This window comes from Mesoplodon mirus (genome assembly GCF_964341445.2).
Source record: "Mesoplodon mirus genome assembly, chromosome: 19".
Taxonomy (NCBI): domain Eukaryota; kingdom Metazoa; phylum Chordata; class Mammalia; order Artiodactyla; family Ziphiidae; genus Mesoplodon; species Mesoplodon mirus.
Genome location: NC_138995.1, coordinates 13,127,072 through 13,150,538, shown reverse-complemented (window position 1 = coordinate 13,150,538; position 23,467 = coordinate 13,127,072). Strand labels below are relative to the sequence as shown.

Below are 23,467 nucleotides of genomic sequence, written 5' to 3'. Positions count from 1 at the left end.
TTCCTTGTGGCGTGCAGGCCTCTCATTGCGGTGGCTTCTCCTGTTGCGGAGCACGGGGTCTACGCACGCGGGCTTCAGTAGTTGTGGCTTGCAGGCTCAGTAGTTGTGGCTCATGGGCCCAGCTGTTCCATGGCATGTGGGATCTTCCTGGACCAGGGCTCGAACCCGTGTCCCCCGCACTGGCAGGTGGGTTCCTAACCACTGTGCCACCAGGGAAGCCCCAGATCATCATTTTTAATGCTATATGGAGAGCAAACCATGCTTCAGATGATCAGACATGTGTCATAAATCATAGTGTTAGACAGATTGCCAATGATCCCCAGAGATCCCCAGTCACAGCCCAAGGAAAGCCTCAGAACCACACTAAGAGTGACTCATACCTTTTTCAGAGGTGCACACAAAGAACCAAAAGGGAATATTCCAGCTAGGCAGAACTGCCACCTACCTTTTCGTGAGCTCTTGTTCACTAGTGTCCAAAGCTCTCAGGGTTCGGGCATAAAGGACAACGATGTCACTGTGCTTGGCTTTCTTGTTGCACTAAGGAGCCCAATGGGACACAATAAGTGTGGTTCTAGGAATCCTCCTGACTTAACATGCTGACTATGCACATGCACAGTTTTAAACTATGGTCTTTACCTGAGGACATTTTCGTGCCTGTCCTTTGAGCCACTTAGAAATGCACTTATATCCAAAGAGGTGCCCACAGCGCAATGCCGAGAGCCGGTGATCCCCAGCATTGGTCCACTGTTCCAAACATATTGTGCAAGTGTCCACTTCTTCCTCATCCACAGAAGCAGAAGCTAGGAGAGGATGAGACTTCTGGGGAGACTGCTAGATGGAAACCAGAATACATTCAAATTAGAGAAAATGCAAAATCAGTCTTGAAGAAGATGTGAAACTCTATCAAATTAACAAAAAACCACACAAAAATGATACAAACACAATTGAAAATGCCAAAGAAAACCCCCAACACCCATGAATCACTTCCCATTCTTTCCAGAATGCAATCTGGTCAAAGGTAATATAAGCCATGAAAATATTATTACCCTTTGAGTTTATAAAATTCTTGATTTTCTTTCATTCAAATGACAAAAAGGAGCTATATTTACGAAGATATTAAAACAAAACAAACCTAGAAGTGACCCAGTTAAATAACAACAGGGAATATTAAGTTTGTTATACATTCGAAATTAGGTCCATAATCAATTCAAGTAGCTATAAAATACCTGGCTCATGTGAATAAAGAAAAAAAATACCAGGAAAAAAAGAAAGGATATAAACAACTCACAAAAATACAAATGGTCGGTAAGTGTTCACTTATAATTAAAGAAATAAAAATTCAAGTAAGAGACCACATTTTTACTTTCTCATCTATTAGATGGCATAAATTGATGTCTGATGACACCAAGCACTGAGGGTGAGGGAGAAATGGGAATGCTTACATACTGTTGCTGCAAGTAGAAACTGGAACAAATTTTCCTGAGGGCAACTTGGCATTATCTATCAAAACTGAAAATACATACATCTTTCCTTTGATATAGCAATCTTTCTGCTAGAAATATATCCCATGAATATAATCACAAATATGTGCCAAGACAATAGTACAAAGATGCTCAGTGCAGCATGATCTTATTAGGAAGCAACAGCAACAACAAAGAAATAAAGAAAAAGGGAACAACCATAGTGTACATGGCAAGGGAAGAGTTAACTAAAAATGTATTCCTATGTAAAAACACTGTGCAGCTATTACTACCAATAAGAATGAGATTCAATTTTATGTACTGACACTAAAAGGCTCTCCAAAATGCAGTAAGTTGGGGGAAAAGGAACCAGTCTCAGAACAGGATATTATATAATCCCTCTTGTGTGAATTTTAAAATAGAATATTTAAATGAATTCAGTAAAGTTGAAGGATACAAAATTCATCTACAGAAATCTGTTGTATTTCTACACACTAAAAATGAACTATCAGAAAGAGAAATTAAGAAAATAATCCCATTTGTGAACTACATCAAGAAGAACAAAATACCTAGAAATAAATCTAACTGAAGAGGTTAAACACCTGTACTCTGAAAACTATAAGACACTGATGAAAGATATTGAAGACAACACGAACAATTGGAAAGACATACTATGCTCATGGATTGGAAGAATTAACACTGTTAAAATAATCATACCCCCCCCCAGGCAATCTATAGATTCAATGCAATCCCTGTCAAAATATGAATAACATTTTTCACAGAACTAGAATAAATAATTCTAAAATTTGTATGGAAACACAAAACTCCAAATAGCCAAAGCAATCTCAAGAAAAAAGAACAAAGTTGGAAACATTACACTCCCTGATTTCAAACTATACTACAAAACTACAGTAATCAAAACAGTATGGTACTATCACATAAGCAGACATATAGATCAATGGAACAGAACAGAGAGCCCAGAAATAAAGCCACACTTATATGGGCAATTAATTTACAACAAAAGAGGCAAGAATAGACAATGGGGAAAAGACAGCCTCTTCAATAAATGGTGTTGGGAAATCTGGACAGCTACATGTAAAAAAATCAAACGGGACTACTTTCTCACATCATATACAAAAGTAACCTCAAAATGGACTGAAGATTTAAATATAAGACCTGAAACCATAAAACTTCTAGAAGAAAACATAGGCAGTAGGCTCTTTGACATCGGTCCTAGCAGTATTTTTTTGAATATGTCTCCTCAGGCAAGGGAAGCAAGCAAAAATAAACAAACAGGACTACATCAAACTAAAGATTTTGCACAGCAAAGGAAACTATCAACAAAATGAACAGGCAGCCTACTGAATTGGAGAAGATATTAACAAAAGATATATCTGATAATAATATCCAAAATAAACAAAGAGCTCATACAACACAACAGCAGGAAAAAACCTGATTAAAAATGGGCAAAAGACACCAACAAACATTTTCCCAAAGAAATAGCCAACAGACACATAAGAAGAAAAGATGCTCAGCTTCACTAATTATCAGGGAAATGCAAATTAAAACCACAAAGATATATCACCTTATACCTGTCAGAATGGCTATCATCAAAAAGACAACAAGTAACAAGCATTGGCGAGGATGTGGAGAAAAGGGAACACTCATGCACTGTTGGTGGGAATGTAAATTGGTGCACCCACTATAGGCAACAGTATGGAGTGTGGACAAATACCATATAATCTCACTTACATGTGGAATCTGAAAAATAAAACAAAACAAAAAAACCCAGACTAAGAGACACAGAGAACAAATGGGTGAGTGCCAGAGGGAAGGAGAGTGGGGTATGGCAAAATAGGTGAAGGGGATTAAGAGGTACTGACCTCCAGTTATAAAATAATAAACCATGGGGATGTAATACATAGCATGAAAAATGTGGTCAATAATATTGTAATAACTTTGTATGGGGACAGATGGTTACTAAACTTATTGTGGTGATCACTTCATAATGTATGCAAATGTCAAGTCACTTTGTAATACACTTGAAACTAACATAATACTGTACATCAACTATATTTCAATAAAGAAAAAACATTTATACACATAAGTAAATTTATATGAGAGTAACTTTTCTAGAGAGAATAAATAAAAATAGAAATTTGCAAAAAGTGGATCAATGATGTTTTGGAACTGGCAGGGTCCACAGCTGGTATAAATAAGTCTCATATTAAGGACAGTGATATCTGTAATTTTAAAAAATAAAAACTGTTTATCTCATAGCAATCTTTCTGCCAGACAGTTCATAGACTGCATTCATATCTACTACTTTAACTGATACTTAACCTTGTCAGGTGGACAGGACAAGTTCTCCTCACATCTTCCCCTACTCCATGTTTTTAAACCTAAGGGGAGGCAGTCACACAAATAATGAGTAACTTGTATAGGATCTACACTTGGACCCTCTGCCTACAAAGTCTGTGGGCTTTCCACTTTAATCTGCAGCTGCCTTTTTAAATGTAAATCGAAACCTCTCATTTGAAAGGATGTTCATATTACCTGTTTGCGGAGAGTCTCTCCTCCACCAATACATGTAACTTCTTGCTCTGTTGAGATATCTCTGAGTTGCTCTGCCAAGTCATTACCTCCTAGTTGCTCTGCCAAGTCGTTTCCAGAAATGATGGGATAGGTAATATATAAAAGAAGATATAAGTCAGGTATGAGGCTAGCAGGAGAGGCTGACTCACTACAGCTTTCCATTTCTAATTGATACTGTTGCTGTAAAAGGAATGACAATTTCCCCAAGTAGCATCAATGAATCCTTTTTTTTTTTTTTTTGGCTGTGCAGCACGTGGGATCTTAGTTTCCTGACCAGGGACTGACCCCAAGCCTCCTGCAGTGGAAGCATGGAGTGCCAACCACTGGACTGCCAAGGAAGTCCCAATGAATTCATTTTTAAATGTAGACACAATAGTAAACTAACCCACAAGTACCCATCACCCAATTTCAAAAATAATATTTTGCCAATCTTGTTCCAAATAAGCCCCCATTCCCATTATTTTCTTTCCTAATAACAAACCCTAAAATGTGGTTTCACTTGTAAAAACTTTTGTAGCACTCACTGATAAGGACTTTTTTTTACATAAACACTATACCTAACAAAATTAACAATACTATATCTAACAAAGTTAACAATAATCCTTCAATACCATCCCAGACACCCAGTTTGTATGTAAAATTTCCCAGTTGTTGTTGTTGTTGTTTTGTGGCCACATAGTGAGGCATGCAGGATCTTCCCCAACCAGGGAACGAACCCATGCCCCGCATAGAGTCTTAACCACTGGACCACCAGGGAAGTCCCTCCCAATTGCTTTAAAGTTGCTCTTTACAATAGATTTACTCCAATCAGGATCCAAACAAGGTCTTCAAACAGTGAGCTTGGATTGTTATGTCTCTTAAGTCTTTTTCATTTATAACAATTCTCCTTCACTTATTTCTTTTTTTTTTTTTTTTTTTTTTTTTTTTTTGCGGTACGCGGGCTTCTCACCGTTGTGGCCTCTCCCGTTGCGGAGCACAGGCTCCGGATGCACAGGCTCAGCGGCCATGGCACACGGACCCAGCCGCTCCGCGGCATGTGGGATCTTCCCAGACCGGGGCACGAACCCGCGTCCCCTGCATCGGCAGGTGGACTCTCAACCACTGCGCCACCAGGGAAGCCCTCCTTCACTTATTTCTATGCCCTCCTTGTCACTGATGTGTTGAGGGAGATTTGGTCATGTGTCTTGTGAAATGTCCTACATCCTGGATTTGGCTGACTGCTTCCTGTGGTACTCCTTACTTACTGCTTCACTGCCCGCCTTTCCTATAAACTGGCCGTTAGACCTAGATTTTTTTTGTAGATTCAATTCTGTTTTTTGGAAAGAGGAAGGGCAGCAAGAAACTCAGGTTGTGTGCTTCTGATAGCAGGACACCAGGAGGCTTATACTGGGTTCAAGCGATGTCAGTCTGACCCCTAGACTATCTGGTTCCTCAACAACCTTTCACAGCTTCTATTAATGGTCAAGAGAGTAATCTTAATTTTTAGTTGTTTTTCTTTTTGAGGCTCAAATTGTTCCATCGTAGGCCAGAGAGAATCCCTTCAAATTGGCACTTAAAAAAAAAAAATCTTTTATTGAAATGTAATATGTATACAGAAAAGTGTACCATAAATATTTTTAGTGAATTTTCACAAACTGAACTATAAACCAGAACATCACCAACAACCCTAAGAGTGCCCCTTATATCCTTATGTCCTCCTTTTATCTTGGGTGACAGGCAGGGAGGTGACCTTGCCCCCCAAAAGTAACTACTTTACTAAATTTTAACACCATCGACTGGTTTTGCCTGTTTTTGTATATAAATGGCATCTGAGTTACCCACTTTCTGCTATTTCTGTTTGACATTCTTTGCAAGATTTTTCCATAATAATGTGTAGAGATGTAGTTCATTTCACTTCTGTACAGTGTGTTACTGTGTAAATATATAGCATTTATTTATCCATTCTACTGCTAATGGGTTTGTGGATAGTTTTCAGTTTTTTCCTATTACAAACAGTGTTATTACATTCCTGTACATGTCGTTCATGAACACATGTACTCATTTCCTTGGCTATATACCTAAAAGTGAAACTGTTGAGCCACTGGTTCTATATATATATAGTGAGTTTATAACAATACCAGCAAAATGTTTGTACCAATTTACATTTTGATGTAAAAGAGGACATCAAAATCATAAAATGTGGGGGAGGAGAGTAAGAAAATGTAGATTAAAAAAAAAATTTCCTTAAATGATTTGAGCCCACGTGACTACCAGTCTAAGGCAAGCAGATATAGGAAAGGGTTACTACACTTGAAAAACAGGGTAACCACAAATTAAAAACATACACAAAAACCAAAAAGAAGAGAACATAAGTATAATACAAAAGATAATCAGGGGGAAGGAATAAATTGGGATACTGGGATTGACAAATACACACTACTATATATAAAATAGATAACTAATAAGGACCTACTGCATAGCACAGGGAACTCTACACAATACTCTGTAATGACCTATACGGGAACAGAATCTAAAAAAGAGTGAATATATGTATATGTATAACTGATTCACTTTGCTGTACAGAAGAAACTAACGCAACATTGTAAATCAACTATACTCCAATAAAAATTAATAATAAGAAGAAGAATCAAACCACAAAAGGAAAAACAAAAAGAAAAAAAGGGAAAAAGAAGAAATGTAAAGTCAATGGGAAAACAAGGTTTAAAATGGCAATAAATACTCATCTATCAATAATTACCTTAAGGACTTCCCTGGTGGTGCAGTAGTTAAGAATCCGCCTGCCAACGCAGGGGACACGGGTTTGATGCCTGGTCTAGGAAGATCCTACATGCCACAGAGCAACTAAGCCCATGTGCCACAACTACTGAGCCCATGTGCTGAAACTACTGAAGCCTGCGCGTCTAGAGCCCATGCTCCACAACAAGAGAAGCCACTGCAAGGAGAAGCCTGTGCACGGCAACAAAGAGTAGCCCCCGCTCGCTGCAACTAGAGAAAGCCCGTGCACAGCAATGAAGACCCAACACAGCCAAAAAAATAAAAATAAAGATAAATTTTTTAAATTTTAAAAATTGAGAAAATAATAAAGAAACTGTAACATTAAAAAATAAATAAATAGGAGGCTTCCCTGGTGGCGCAGTGGTTGAGGGTCTGCCTGCCAATGCAGGGGATGCGGGTTCGTGCCCCGGTCTGGGAGGATCCCACGTGCCGCGCAGCAGCTGGGCCCGTGAGCCATGGCCGCTGGGCCTGCGCGTCCAGAGCCTGTGCTCCGCAACGGGAGAGGCCACAGCAGTGAGAGGCCCGCATACCGCAAAAAAGAAAGAAAATAATAATAATAATAATAAATAAATAAATAAATCGTACATTTCTTTAAAAAAATTACTTTAAATGTCAATGGACTAAATGCTCCAATCAAAAGACACAGAGTGGCAGACTGGATAAAAAAAACCCAAAAGCCTACAATATGCTGCCTATAAGAGACCCACTTTAGGGCAAAGCACACATACAGATTGAAAGTGAGGGGATGGAAAAAGATATATGATGCTAACGGAAATGATAAGAAAGTGGGGGTCGCAATACTCACATCAGACAAAATAGACTTTAAGAAAAAGGCCATAAGGAAAGATAAAGGACACTATATAATGATAAAAGGATCAATACAAGAAGAGGATTTTTAACTCGTCAACATATATGCACCTAATATAGAAGCATCGAAATACATAAAACACAGTTAACAGACATAAAGGGAGAGGCTGACAGGAATACAATAATAGTAGGAGACTTTAACACCCCACTCACATCAATGGACAGATCTTCTAGACTGAAAATCAATACAGCAAACAGAGATCCTAAATGATACAAGAGAACTGTTAGACTTAATTGATATTTTTAGAAATTATCTCAAGCATCTTTTGTGACCACGACAGCATGAAACTAGAAATCAACCACAGAAAAAGAAATGAGAAAAAAACAATTACATGGAAACTAAACAACACGCTACTAAAAAAACCAATGGGTCAATGATGAAGTCAAAGAGGAAATTAAAAAATACCTTGAGACAAATGACAATGAAAACACAACCATACAAAATCTATGGGATGCAGCAAAAGCAGTTCTTACAGGGAAGTTCAAGCGATACATGCCTTCCTCAAAAAACAAGAACATGTTTTTTGTCATAAACATGTCTGTTTATGACAAACTCACAGACAATATAATACTAAACTGTGAAAAGCTGAAAGCCTTCCTGCTAAAATCTGGAACAAGACAAGGATGCCCACTCTCACCACTTCTATTCAACATAGTACTGGAAGTCCTAGCCACAGCAATCAGACAAGAAAAAGAAATAAAAGGTATCCAAATTGGAAGGGAAGAGGGAAAACTGTCATTATATGCAGATAATATGATACTATATATATAAAATCTTAAGGACTCCACACAAAAACTACTAGAACTGATAAAGGAATTCAGCAAGGTAGCAGGATACAAGATTAACATACAGAAATCAGCTGCATTTCTTTACACTAACAATGAAGTATCAGAAAGGGGATGTAAAAATACAATACCTTTTTTAAAAATCACACCCGCGGGCTTCCCTGGTGGCGCAGTGGTTGAGAGTCCGCCTGCCGATGCAGGGGACACGGGTTCGTGCCCCGGTCTGGGAAGATCCCACATGCTGTGGAGCGGCTGGGCCCGTGAGCCATGGCCGTTGAGCCTGTGCTCCGCAACGGGAGAGGCCACAACAGTGAGAGGCCCACATACCGCAAAAAAAAAAAAAAAAAAAAAAAAAAAAAAAAACACCCGCAAGGGACTTCCTTGGCAGTCCAATGGTTAAGACTCCGCACTTCCACTGCATGGGATATGAGTTCAATCCCTGGTCGGGGAACTAAGATCTTGCATACTGTGCAGCCAAAAAGAAGAAAGAAAAAAATCACACCCCCCAAAATAAAATGTTTAGAAATAAATCTGACTAAGGAGGAGAAAGACTTATTCACTGAGAACTATAAAACATTAATAAAGGAAACTGAAGATGATTCAAAGAAATGGAAAGATATCCCATGCTCTTGGACCGGGAGAATTAATACTGCTAAAATGGCCATACTACCCAAAGCAACCTACAGATTTAATGCAATCCCTATCAAATCACCCATGACATTTTTCACAGTACTAGAACAAATAATCCTAAAATTTATATGGAACCATAAAAGACCCAGAATTGCCAAAGCAATCCTGAAGAAAAAGAACGAAGCAGGAGGCATAACCCTCACAGACTTCAGACAATATCACAAAGCTACAGTAATCAAAACAGCATGGTATTGGCACAAAAACAGACATATGGATCAATGGAACAGAAAATAGAGCCCAGAAATAAACCCACACACCTACAGTCAATTAATCTTCAACAAAGGAGGCAAGAATACACAGTGGGAAAAAGACAGTCTCTTTAGCAAGTGGTGTTGGGAAAGTTGGACAGCCATACGTAAATAAATGAAGTTAGAACACACCCTCTCACCATACACTAAAATAAATTCAAAATGGCTCAAAGACTTAAACATAAAACATGACACCATAAAACTCCTAAGAAGAGATCATAGGCAAAATAAATCATACCAATGTTTTCTTAGGTCAGTCTCCCAAAGCAATAGAAATAAAAACAAAAATAAATAAATGGGACCTAATCAAACTTACAAGCTTTTGTACAGCAAAGGAAACCAGAGCAAAATGAAAAGACAACCTACAGAATGGGAGAAAATATTTGCAAAAGATGTGACCGACATGGGCTTAATTTCCAAAATATACAAACAGCTCATACAACTCAACAACAAAAAAACAACCCAACCAAAATATGGGCAGAAGAGGGACCTCCCTGGTGGCGCAATGGTTAAGGATCCACCTACCAATGCAGGGGACATGGGTTCAATCCCTGGTCTGGAAGGATCCCACATGCCGAGGAGCAACTAAGCCCATGTGCCACAACTACTGGCCCACATGCCACAACTACTGAAGCCCGCACGCCTAGAGCCCATTCTCAGCAATGAGAAGCCCAGGCACCGCAACTAGAGAAAGCCCACGCGCAGCAACAAAGACCCAACGCAGCCAAAAATAAATAATAAATAAATAAATAAATATCCTATGATAAACCATAATGGAAAAGAATATAGAAAAAGAATATACATATATATATGTATAACTGAATCTCTTTGTTGTACAGCAGAAATTAACATTGTAAATCAACTATGCTTCAATAAAAAAATAAAGTGAACCTCTTATAAGCAGCATTAAAAAAAAAAATTTACGCTCCCACCAGTACTGTATGAGAGGTCTGGTTGCCTTATATCCTTCCCAATACTTGATATTGTCAGTCTTTTAAAGTTTAGCTGTTGCGGTGGGTGCATATCAGTTACCACACTGTGGTTTTAATCTGTATTTCCCTGATGACTAATCAAGTCTCTGTATATATTTATTGGCCATTTGGCTATCTTGTTTTGGAAGTACCTTTGCAAATCTTTGGCCCATTATTCTATAAGGTTGTAGAAGTTATTTATGTATTCTAGATATAAGCCCTTTTCTGGATATATGTATTATGAATGTTTTCTCTAGTCAATGGGTTGCCATTTCACTCTTTTAATGACGTCTTTTGATTAAGAGAAGTTCTAAATTAAAATTCACCTGTTTTGTCACTCATTTGTTGGAGAAATCTGGTCACTGGTCCTGTGAAATGTCCTACATCCTAGATTTGACCAACTACTTCCTCAAGATATTTTTAAACTTATTTACAGAGTTGTACAATCATTACCACAATACAATTTTTTTGTTTTTGTTTTTGTTTTTGCGGTACGCGGGCCTCTCACTGTTGTGGCCTCTCCTGTTGCGGAGCACAGGCTCCGGACGCGCAGGCCCAGTGGCCACGGCTCACGGGCCCAGCCGCTCCGCGGCACGTGGGACCTTCCCAGACTGGGGCATGAACCCGTGTCCCCTGCATTGGCAGGCGGACTCTCAACCACTGCGCCACCAGGGAAGCCCCCACAATCCAATTTTAAAACATTTCTATCACCCCAAAAATATCCATCACACCAATTTAGAATCATTCCCCATTTGTACCAGCAGCCCTTACGCAACCACTAATCTACTTTGTCTCTATAGATTTGTCTTTTCTGGACATTTTACGTAAGTGGAAACAAAATATCTATGCTGGCTGTCATAACTTTTAAAAAAATTTTATGTAATTTTCTTATATTTCTTCTATATTTTGAAGTACTCCTTACTCCTAGATTTTATCACTCATGTATTCCTCTAATACTAAATGGTTTCATTTTCCACACTAGATCTCTAACCTCATATCCTAGTTTATAGTATTGAGGAACGAATCCAAATTTGTTTTCCAGTTAGCTATACAGTTTTAACAATAATATTAATTATGTCTATTTTTTCCCCACTGATATGAGATATTCCCTTTACAATGTATTAGATTTTCATATATGTATAGGCCTTCTTCTAGATGTTCCATTTGTAGAATGTCTTACATTTTAGATTTGAATGACTGCATTTTTGAGTTATTGCTCATCTTGTTCCTTTATTTCCTTCCTGTAAACTGCTTAAACTGTTTATTATATCTAGAGTCTCAAGTTGATTCAGGGTTTTTATGGGGGGCAACAGTACTTACCAGGTGGTATGGACATTTTCTTTTTTTAAAAAAAATAAACTAATTTATTTATTTTTGGCTGTGTTGGGTCTTTGTCACTGCACACGGGCTTTCTCTAGTTGTGGACAGCGGGGGCTACCCTTCATTGTGGTGCGTGGGCTTCTCATTGCAGTGGCTTCTCTTGCTGCGGAGCACGGGCTCTAAGTGTGTGGGCTTCAGTAGTTGTGGCACATGGGCTCTAGAGCGCAGGCTCAGTAGTTGTGGCGCACGGGCTTAGTTGCTCTGCGGCATGTGGGATCTTCCCGGACCAGGGATTGAACCCGTGTCCCCTGCATTGGCAGGTGGATTGTTAACCACTGCACCACCAGGGAAGCCCTGGACATTTCTGATTGCAGCACATCAAGAGGCACATAAAATCTGGTGGTTTCACTTTCTGAAATGCTAAGATTGATCAATGGGTTCCGGTGGTGTCAGCCTGGTCCCTCTATTAAAGACTCCCACCAACCTTCCAACCTAATGGTTTTAAGAGTCACTGATGATCTTTGACTAGATACATCAATTCATTAGGAGTCACAAAATGATAATTTTTCCCCCTATCATTCATGCTACAATTACTAGCTGGGATTTTTCTATTAAACAAAACTTCCTTAGGGGGTGGGTGGAAGGGAAGAATAGGCAGGGCATAGAGGACCTTTTGGGCACTGAAAATACTGCATATGATATTATAATGATGGATGTATGTCATTATACATTTGTCCAAACGTATAGAATGTGTTTACCAACAGTAAACCCCAAGGTAAACCAAAGACTTTGAGTGATTATAGTGTGTAACTAATGCACCGTTCTGGTGAATGGTGCCAATAATGGGGAGGCAATGCATGTATGTGTGGGGGAGGAAGGGGGGCAGGTGTATATGGGAGATCTGTCTACCTTCCTTTCAGTTTTGTTGTGAACCATAAACTACTCTTAAAAAAAAAAGTCTTTAAAAACAAACAAACTTAAAAGACCTTCTCCATCAACTATTTGGTTTTCTGGATACAGTTCAATTAGGAAAGGCAGGATAAATGCTTAATCCTTTATTCAAGTTTTCAGAGCAATGAGTCAGGGCTCTAATAACTTATGATGGTGATAAGTAAGGTGTTTTTTTTTTAAAGTGCACAATTATGAATTTATAGATTCACACAGATTTGATGTATTTCAATCTGTAATCTAAGAATACATTCATTATTCTTTTTAATGCTCAAACTGTCCCAACTTAGGCCAGTAGGATCTCTTTCAAGGTTGCGCCTGTGCTTACTGACGTAACTCTGTAAGACTCAGACGGCTTCCTTGCTTTCCGGCACAATAAAATGCCCTAGGCCCATCTTGTATATTTCCTATCACAGACCTGGAAAGCCATTTCTCCAAGCCTTGGTTACCTTTACTGTGAGAAGACCACAGTGTAGGGTATCAGATAGGTTTTTTGGTTTTTTTTTTTTCTGGGTAAAGATTTTATTTATTTTTGGCTGCGTTGAGTCTTTGTTACTGCGCACGGGGCTTTCTCTAGTTGTGGCGACCGGGGGCTACTCTTCATTGTGGTGCGCAGGCTTCTCCTTGTGGTGGCTTTTCTTGTTGTGGAGCACGGGCTCTAGGTGTGTGGGCTTCAGTAGTTGTGGCTCATGGGCTTAGTTGCTCCGCAGTACGTGGGATCCTCCCAGACCAGGGATCGAACCCGTGTCCCCTGCATTGGCAGGCGGATTCTCATCCACTGCGCCACCAGGGAAGTCCCCAGAGATTTTTAATACAAGCGTATGCTTAAGGGGTCTCTGCCCATCTACTGTTAATAAAGTTCCACATGCACAACACGTAACATTACACTAGGACTTAAAAAGTACTGGACTAGACAGGGTACTAAATTTACGAAGATTTTCATTTAAATAATCTACTTCCTTCTCAAATGTCTAAGAAAACGAAAGGGAATGTAAAATGCCATTATAAAGTGACCAACTCAATGGGTCACAAATCACATTAAATTGCAAGCCAGATCAAATCCTCTCTATACAGTTATGGCCAGTGAAAGCTCTGTACTATAAAGCATTAATCTATGACATTTGGGGTGAAAAGGGAAAGTATCAAAACACAAGTCTAGAATTTCTAGCCTTCTGGAGTCTAAGCTTTCCGGATATTGATCTTGTGAATCAAATCTGGATAAAACACTCACCTTCTAAAACCACAGCTTCAGGTTCCTCTGCCTGGACAACTCCCTCTTCATACTCTGTGGAGCCGTCACTGTCAGAACTACCTGATACCTGCAAGTCTTCAGGGACAGGATTCCTAGTCTCTGAACCATAAGAGGTGGCTGGCGAATGAGGCTGCGTCCTGTTTACTTGAAAGTAAGCATCCAACGGTGCTCTCAACCTATATATGCAGAAAGACAACAGAATTCTTGTACAATGTACCATCATCACAAGAATAATCCACAGTAATTTGGAGGTAAATCCTAGTCATTTTAATGCATCACCAGGCCATTAAATGCTGCCTTTGAACGTTCAAGTAGGAATAGAGATTCAGGCAGGTGCTGACTGGACTAGACATGCTCTTTCCACTCAAGTATTCCATTAGCCCACACTGAAGCCTGACCCCTCTGCTAAAAGCTAATCCTACTTTACTGGCATTTCTTTTGTCAATACCTTTTAAAGACATGACTCATTAATATAAAGGAAGGAAGGAGGGGGGGAGGGCTGACTCAGCAATTTGTCTGCTGATATTAGGGGGTTGAAAAGAGAGTGGGCAAGACGAAAAAGGGCCCTATTTTTTTTTTTTTTTTTTTTTTTTTTGCTGTACGCGGGCCTCTCCCGTTGTGGAGCACAGGCTCCGGACACGCAGGCTCAGTGGCCATGGCTCACGGGCCCAGCGGCTCCGCGGCATGTAGGATCCTCCCAGACCGGGGCACAAACCCGCGTCCCCGCATCGGCAGGCGGACTCTCAACCACTGCGCCACCAGGGAAGCCCTAAAAGGGCCCTATTGATCAAATATGGCCTCATGGGATTCTGCTTCTGCAGCTACTAAGACCAAGGTCTTTTGAAGGTATGAAGCCTGGCTATGGTCATCATTGTTTCACCTCTTATCTTGAGCCACTTTTCAAGTCAAAAATGTCAAAGAAGGAGAAAAGCTCTCTTTTGCCTGCTCAAACCTGCTGTTGAGCTCTCTAGTGATTTTTTTTCCATTTACTGTGTCAATTCCAGTATTTCTATTTTGTACATTTTTATAACTTCAGTCTCTTTATTGATATTGTCTATTTTGTTGTTTTATACTTTGCTTTAGTTCTTTGAATATATTTAAATAGCAGATTTAAAGTTGGTCTAGTAAGTCCAACATCTTGGCTTCTTCATGTACAGTTTCTATTTTTTCTTCCTGTGTACTGGTTATACTTTCTTTACATACCTTATTTTTTCTTGAAAACTGGACGTTTCTAATAATATAATGTGGTAACTCTGGAAATGAGATTTCACCCATTCCCAGGGTTTGTTGTTGTTGCTCTTTCTTATAGTTGTTACTATTGGTTTAGTGACTTTTCTGAAGTTAATTCTATAAAGTTTGCATTCTTTGTTGTGTGTGGCCACTGAAGTTTCTGTTTGGTTAGCTTAGTGTTCAGTTCATGACTAGACAGAGATTTCCTTAAACACTTGGAATCAGTATACCTCCCAGTCTTTGCTGAGGGACTTGATGTGTGTGTTGGGACACATCAACAATAATCAGCCAGGCAGGTGACAACTCTGCCTTAGCCTTCATTTCCTGCTTATGCAGAGCCTCAAGGTCAGCCAGAGCTGAGAGCTTAGTGCCTTCTTAGGTCTTTACTGATTGTGGGCCCAGCTGCACACAGCCCTGGGCATGTATGTGGCCTTCTAGATTCCCAGGAATATGTCAGAACTTTTCAAAACCCCATAGGAAGATCTCATTCTCCACCTTTTCCTTATAAGCTTTTTGGTTAGTCTAATGTTTGCCCCATTGGTCATCCACTGCCACAGGCAGACCCTGGGGAAAAGGCTTTAGAATTTTTGAACTGGACAAGCCAGGGATTGCCTTTCAAGTGGGATCTTCCAGGAAACCAACAAACAGGTCAAAGAAAGAGAATTCTCTGGGGATGAGGTTTTGAAGGACCTCCAATTCCATTCTACTCTCTCTAGTTGCTTCCAGGCTGCTGCCTTTTCACTGTGATTGCAGGCATTTAGTTTTCAAGACTACTATGGAGGGACTTCATAGTAAGTCCCTCCATAGTAGTGGTTAAGAATCAGCTTTCTAGGGCTTCCCTGGTGGTGCAGTGGTTGAGAATCCGCCTGCCGATGCAGGGGACATGGGTTCGTGCCCCGGTCTGGGAAGATCCCACATGCCGCAGAGCGGCTGGGCCCGTGAGCCATGGCCGCTGAGCCTGCGCGTCCGGAGCCTGTGCTCCGCAACGGGAGAGGCCACAACAGTGAGAAGCCCGCATACCGCAAAAAAAAAAAAAAAAAAAAAAGAATCAGCTTTCTAATGCAGGGAGCATGGGTTCGATCCCTGGTCGGGGAACTAAGATCCTACATGCCGTGGGGCAACAAAGTCCGCGTGCCGCAATGAAAGATCGATCCCACATGCTGCAAATAAGACCCAACGCAGCCAAATAAATAAATAAATATTTTTAAAAAAAGACTACTATGAAGCTGAAGAGGGGGATGGGAATAGGGAATGCCACAAAGCTCACAGTTCTTACTGAGATTCAGCTGGTTTTCTTTGAGAATCACTCACTGAATTGCTACAAGTATTTCGTTAATTTCCAGAGTACTGAAAAGTTGATTTTGATAAATTTTGCCAGTTGTTTTAATGATTTTATCTATTTATCTATTTATTTATTTATTTATGGCTGTGTTGGGTCTTCGTTTCTGTGCGAGGGCTTTCTCCAGTTGCGGTGAACGGGGCCACTCTTCATGGCCTCTCACTGTTGCGGCATCTCCTGTTGTGGAGCACAGGCTCCAGACGCGCAGGCTCAGTAGCTGTGGCACACGGGCTTAGTTGCTCCATGGCATGTGGGATCTTCCCAGACCAGGGCTTGAACCCATGTCCCCTGTGTTGGCAGGCAGACTCCCAACCACTGCGCCACCAGGGAAGCCCTGTTTCAATGATTTTATGGAGAGAATTTTCTGAGGTCCTTACTCTGCCGTTTTCACTGATGCCACTCAGGTTTCCTTTTCAAAAAAAAATGCTAACCAAGTTTACAAACTTATTTTAGGAACTGTGCATGAACAGCAGCTATAGCTACTCATGAGAATAAGAATATAAGAACAGTATTTCCTAAGAACATTTTAACCAAATGAAATACATAATAAAGTTAGGCTATTACATGCATATCAATAGCATTCTGCATAGAAACCAGTAAAAAATTAAGTGATTGACTATTTTTTAAAAAATCACTCATTAATATTGCTTTTACATAGCAAAATAGGCATTTCCAAGGTCAGGTGGGGACATATAAAAGAGGAACTATGAAGAGCAACTGGGAGGCAGTGCTAGGAGTACAGTCTTGGAACCCAAGAAATTCTCCTTTTTTCCTGCACTTATCATCTCTGAATTAAATAACAGTACAGTAAGTTCTTGCCCCTTGCTTACCCTCTGTAGTCCTAGATTCCCTAAGCTCCAAGAGAAAAGGTACCCTGATCTGTCCAGTTCACCAATGTATCATCAAGGCAAGAGTTCAGTCTCTCACATAGTGGAGTGTTACAAATATTTGATGAATAAGTGATGACGCTGGCTGTCAGAATCAAGCAGCCTCAAACAAAGAAACAGGAAAGGAGTTTGTGACCTTGGCTGAGAAGTAGTTGGGAAAAATATCCCACTATGCAGGTTTCCCCAATTTTTGGCTTCTTGGTGGAGTCTGAGGCAAAAGCTGCTCACCTTGGCCCAGGCTCTCAGCACCTGGCCCAGGAATGGTCTGTCGGGTGAGTAACGCCAAACACCATAATGAGAAATTCACCTCAAGAAATTCAGAAGGGATAAGCAATGAGTCGTGGAAAAGCTCAGACTTTTATGTGAATTTAGTGTGGAATTTGTTTACAACACAATTTAAAGGAAAAAAATTTTAACGCCACATTTATCTGGCTCCAGAATCCATGTTCTCTCCACTGAACTGCATAATTCCTTGCCTTTAAGGTTTATTCTCTTTGTGGAGACAAACATATGACCGTCAGTCAAACAGCTTAACTGATACCATTTAACATCTAACTTCTGTAGCTCAGTCCCTGAGCAGATTCTACACACATCAAGCTATTTTCTGAGAGTCTGGCTTCTGTGTAGCAGCATCCCCTGGGAGAATCATGCTGACTGTGCCAACAGGAGAATTCGGTCTCTGTGGTGTTTCTAAGTTTCTCTGTAAATTGGCATCTGGTTTGTAAGTGTCACTCTCCTGTGAACTGGTTAACACAAAAGTCCCCAACCAAGAGCAATCTCCACCCCCGCCTGCTCATGAGTGGATGAACAACCAAGCGTGAGGACTACTGCAAGAGGCCCCTTGACAGTTCTTGGGGACACCATTCTCAACTGTCAGCCCCCTTACTTCAACAGGGTCCCCAAATTGCACTACAGGGTACCTTCACCTATGACACAAATGTACGAAATCCTACTTTGCTTTCAAAATCCGAGTAAACAGCATCTTAAAATAACAGAATAGCATACATCTGCAACTCTTGTCAACACAGAACTAGGCACCTCTCACCCTTGATGGATCACATCCAGCAGTGACCAGGCATTACAGAGACTAAGCCACAGTAATAGCAGGCCCTGATACAGTCATCAGCAGGATCCATGGAAAAGGATGCTGAAATCCAGAATCAGAAGGCACAGTCCAGTTCCACAGTTATCCCAGTCAAATCACAAATCACCCCATCATCTTCCTCATTTGTAAAACATAGGTATTAGATGGCCCAGCTACCACTTTTTATTGTCACCTCATTATTTTCACAGTGTTAGAAAACAAATGGGTCTGACTGAAGTTTCTTCTATCTGTTTTTGTTGACAACAGTCAGATTCAGGTTCAAACACCAGCTCTAACCTCCTCTGTGCTGTCGCTATGAGACCCTGAACAAACCACTCTCTCAGGGTCCAAGTTTCCTTCATATTTAAAATGAAAAGGTTGAATTCAATCTCTTTCAACATTATGAAGATACTTAGAAGCCCAAATGTGAAACAAAGTATTTCAAAAAAAGCTGAAGGAAGTTAAAAAACAGGTAAGGCATAAAATTGTTATTTTTCATAATAACTCTGTCAAGACTTGAGAGCTAAGCCCTTCAAGAGGCAAATTCAAACCAAAACCTATGGAAGAAAATTATTTTTAACTCTACAACAGTTATCAGGTGAGGAGGGCTAGAATGTTTCTCACTTAGTCAGATAAGCTCTAAATTAATTCACACTCTACTTTTCACAAGGCTTCTCTAAATCCAGCCTGCCCATCTTCCAAAATCTACTGCACCACTAAGTGGAGAACAGTGAAACATGGGCGAGTGGAGTGGCCTTGCAAGTTAAATATTTTTTTGATGAACAACAGACAAATGATCAAAAGAAAAGCCAGCCTCTACAGAAACCGCTGCCAACAAACTACCACCGAGTTTTCAAAACATATCAGTGTAACTTATCCCCTCCATTACTTTGTGAAGTAAATAAGCCAAGCACTTTTATTCTCATCTGACTTATGCAGTAACAGGGTTTCAGAAAGGTCACCTGACTTGCCAAGTCACAATGCCAATTCTTGGCCGCACTGGAGCTACGATCAGGGCCTAAGGTTCATAATTCCCAATCTGGCACTAATCCTACTGTTTATACATATATTTACCTGGCACTGTTTGTCCTGTGAGACCCTCCAGCTCTTGCCCTCTGTGAAGCAGAACTCCTCCTCCTCCTGGCTCTCACTGGCCCCACCCTGTGGTCCGAAGTTGGTCTCAGGAATTCCAGCATGCCACGAAGTCTCTGCAGCCCACTGATGAAGCTGTCCACTGGATTCAATGAAGATACTTGGGCAGTGTGGTTAGCACCAGATTCCTGCCTACGCTCCTCTGAAACTCGTGGATTGATGTTCTCCACAGTCTCTTCTCCTGAGAGCTCCTCTGTCACATCAATGGACACCTGTGGAGCAGGCTGGAGCAGGGCTGGTCCCTCTTGGCTGCTGACCACTTCATCAGGAGGGGGCTGGAGCAGGGCTGGTCCCTCTTGGCTGCTGACCACTTCATCAGGAGGGGGCTGGAGCAGGGCTGGTCCCCCTTGGCCGCTGACCACTGCAGCAGGTGCAGGCTCAAACAGGGGTGGTCCTTCCTGGCTGCTGGCCACCTCAGTATGAGAAGGCTGGAGCAGGGGTGGTCCCCCTTGGCCGCTGACCACTTCAGGGGGAGCAGGCTGTTGTGAAGCACCATGATCTAACTGCACCTGAAGATCATATTTCATTGCTTCATGAGCCATCACTGAAGAAGCAATATTTGTAAGTATTAGTAAAATACATCAGCTATAAGACATGTTTTATCTAATCGTATCTGTTCTTTAATATTTCTGTTTAAGATCATTCTTGGCAAAACTGAGAAACTTTAAGAGATGATTTTGTTCGACTTTTTTTTTCATAATAAGTACTTATAACCAGTTTTCCTGTTTGCCCTTTGAAAACATGAAGTCATGTGATCACAGCACTATCCTTTAAAATAGATCTAGGGACTTCCCTGGTGGCACAGTGGTTAAGAATACGCCTTCTAACGCAGGAGACACAGGTTCGATCCCTGGTCCAGGAAGATCCCACATGCTGCAGAGCAACTAAGCCCATGCGCCACAACTACTGAGTCTGTGCTCTAGAGGCCGCAAGCCACAAGTACTGAAGCCTGTGTGCTGCAACTACTGAAGCCCATGCACTCTAGGGCCCACATGCCGCAACTACTGAAGCTCGCGTGCCTAGAGCCCGTGCTCTGCAACAAGAGAAGCCACCATGTTGAGAAGACTGCACACCACAACCAAGAGTAGACCCCGCTCGCTGCAGCTAGAGAAAAGCCCACGCACAGGAACGAAGACTCAACGCAGCCATAAATACATACATACATACATACATACATAAAAATAGATCGATAAGAGGACTGAACTACTGAAAGTAGTGGATCCACAAGTACAAGGCAAAGGGAGTATGAGACACACAAATCAGTTTTTCCGGACTGATAACTGGTAGGACTGTGTGCTGTTGAGAAGCAAGCTAATTTCCACTGAGGGGACTGTAAAAACCACGTACCAAAATCCTGTGAAAGTAGTTAATCTGTCCCTCAGGCAAACTATCAAAAAACCCCTCCCCCTATGCTGCAGACAACTGGAGGTGTGAACCAGACAGACTTAAGACCAGCAGTGAAAACAAAGAGTTAAGTGAAAGTCTACAAACTTTCACAAGTGTGAGACACTTCCAACCCTTCTCCCCAGCTGCACAAATCCAGAACGCAATATTCTGGTTTACATACATTCTCTATGCCTCAAGGCAGGAAATTACAGGATTGTTCCCTAGAGAAAACCAGCTCAAGAGGAAAGATCTATAAATACTGACAGCTCTGACTCTCAAGAAAATGGCTGGGTCTCTGCCCATACATCTAACAGTAAAAGTCCATTGGTTGGTAAGGTTCAGTCATTCATAAAGAGCTTCCAATCAGTTTTCTGGGGGTCTCTCCTCAAAATGAACAAATAGCCAAAGAACAACTGACATTCAAGAAAAGCCTCCAACATGAGAGAAAGAGACCAAAGCAGACAAAGAGAAGAAACTCGGAGAAAACAAAGGAACACAATGCAAGAAACAGAAATAAGTAAATAAATAAACAAATCCAAACTTAAAAGAATGCCAAGGAAAAAAAGGTCAAATCAGAAAACAAGAAAGAGCTCTTAGAAAAAGAAAATTTACAGCCAAAGTAAACGCTTTAATAGAAGGACTGGAAGATAAACATGAGTAACTCTTTCAGAAAACAAAAGACAGTTAAAAAAAATAATAATATTAAAAGCTCAAGCTAGAATACTTGATTAACTAAAGTACAAGAGTGAGAGAACTCAAAATGGAGAAGAAAGTGAAGCAAAACCTCTGGTCAAGATGTAACCATACACTCTCTTCTAAGAACCCCAACACGGTAAATTTCCTCAAAAATTGTATCAGTTACAGAACAACCTCCATTATTAATTCCAATTTTAGGACACTTATATGCAAAACCACACTACTATATGGATTTATAGATATAAGATAGTATAAAACAAGCCCAGGCATGAAAAATACCAAATTCAGGAGAGGAAGGGTGCAGAGGTACACATGAAGCTTTGAATACAGAATTTTTTTTTTAAGGAAAAAAAAAAAAGAATTCTATCAAAAAGTCAAAGCCAAGATTTGTCAGATCTGTGTGGTGAATGCACGGGTCTTTTAAAAATTATTCTGTGCACTTCTCAGTATGGTTAAATATTAAAAAGTGAAATTTCTTCCCATCATACGCCATATCTGATTAGAGAACAACCAGTTCTGATGAGATGTGAAAGGCCCAGAGCCGAATCCAAACCTGATTCATCGGTGTATCCTACACAGCAAGAAGTACAGAGCAGATGCTAAATATCTACTGAATTACACACCATCCACCTAAAAACACAAAACCAACCAAAATCTCCCAACAACTAAGAACATATTAGCACCGCGGGAAGTTCTCTAACCAGCGCCATACTGGAGCAAAGCTTCCCAATCAAAGTGGGGAAAACACAAATCCCTCCAGGCCTGGGGCTGAGCAGCGGTGCGTCGGCTGCCCCCCCACCCCCACCCCCACCCCCCGCCCCAGGCCATGAGCAGCCTGGTCCTAGACCTCCCGTAATCTTCCCAACCTTTGTCACTCAGATTTCAACCAATGTCCGCTCCAGGCGGGAAGATGGCTCCCGGTTAAATGAATACGAGGCGCCGGCGGAGAGTGGGGCCGACCTGGGTTCAAATCCCTGCTCTGTCACATCCTACCTCTGGGACCTTAGGAGGTTCCCTATTCGACTTGCTCCTCTGTAAAATGAGGATAATAAAAGTGTTTACGTCACAGTGTTGCTGTGAGATAAAGTTGGATAGAACAATAGGTCTTTCGTTCAACTTGAAAGTGATGCATGTAGAGGGCGCTCCACGGGACGGCAGTTATTTGCAGATGATGAGTCTGAGGCTCGGCTGCTTGGAGAGCAACCCTGGACCTACGACTCCGGCCCGGCGGCCAAGTCGGCTCCTTCCGGGATCCCCGATGTTCCTGCCTTCCCCGCCCCCACCCTCACCAGCAACCCCGAAAGAGCGGGGATTCGGGAGCCTCAGCCCCGACAGTTGGGGCCGCCCGGAGCGGCCGAACCTCCTCAGACAGCCGGGTTCCAGGCCGGCCCGCAGCCCATCTCGTGGGGCGTCCCGGGGCCCCGCGTCCATGGACCCAGCCCGGGAAGTCATCCCGGAGCCAGAGGCCCAAGCCAAGGTCTGGGAAGAGGAAAGCGCCCACCTCACCTGAAGCCGGAAGGACGCGGTCCGACTCGCGAGACCGGCGGAGCAGCTGCAGTCTCCTTATAACAACTCTCGCCGGACACCCACTTCCGGAGCAGCTCAATCCGCCAGCCTGAGTTGCGGGCTCGGCCTGCTCCTATTGGGCAGCAGTCCCAGTCGGCGGCCAATACCTTCTCTTCTTCTTTCTTTGGTCGCCACTGGCTGAAACAGCGGCGCTCTCATTGGCTGATCCTTCGTAAACGGACTAGGCGGGACCACGCTCGAGGAGGCCTCGTACA

At 41.5% G+C, this 23,467-nt stretch overlaps 1 protein-coding gene across 4 annotated transcripts in view; it reads right to left on the bottom strand.

The window, feature by feature from the left end:
- The window catches only part of RFWD3 (ring finger and WD repeat domain 3), a 43,016-nt gene extending 19,717 nt beyond the window's left edge, over positions 1–23,299 (bottom strand). Inside the window, exons 1-6 of one of the 4 annotated variants that reach the window (XM_082606967.1) lie at positions 23,193–23,299; positions 19,527–20,148; positions 13,892–14,088; positions 4,017–4,087; positions 637–828; positions 446–537 (exon numbers count right to left, since the gene is read on the bottom strand). In XM_082606967.1, coding sequence (XP_082463093.1) covers positions 446–537; positions 637–828; positions 4,017–4,087; positions 13,892–14,088; positions 19,527–20,146 — 1,172 coding nt within the window. In that variant the 5' untranslated portion in view covers positions 20,147–20,148; positions 23,193–23,299. Of the gene's footprint in view, positions 1–445; positions 538–636; positions 832–4,016; positions 4,115–13,891; positions 14,089–19,526; positions 20,149–23,192 lie in introns of all 4 variants that reach the window. The other 3 variants (XM_082606966.1, XM_082606965.1, XM_082606964.1) reach the window with 3 other exon arrangements.
- Positions 23,300–23,467: the final 168 nt, after the last annotated feature.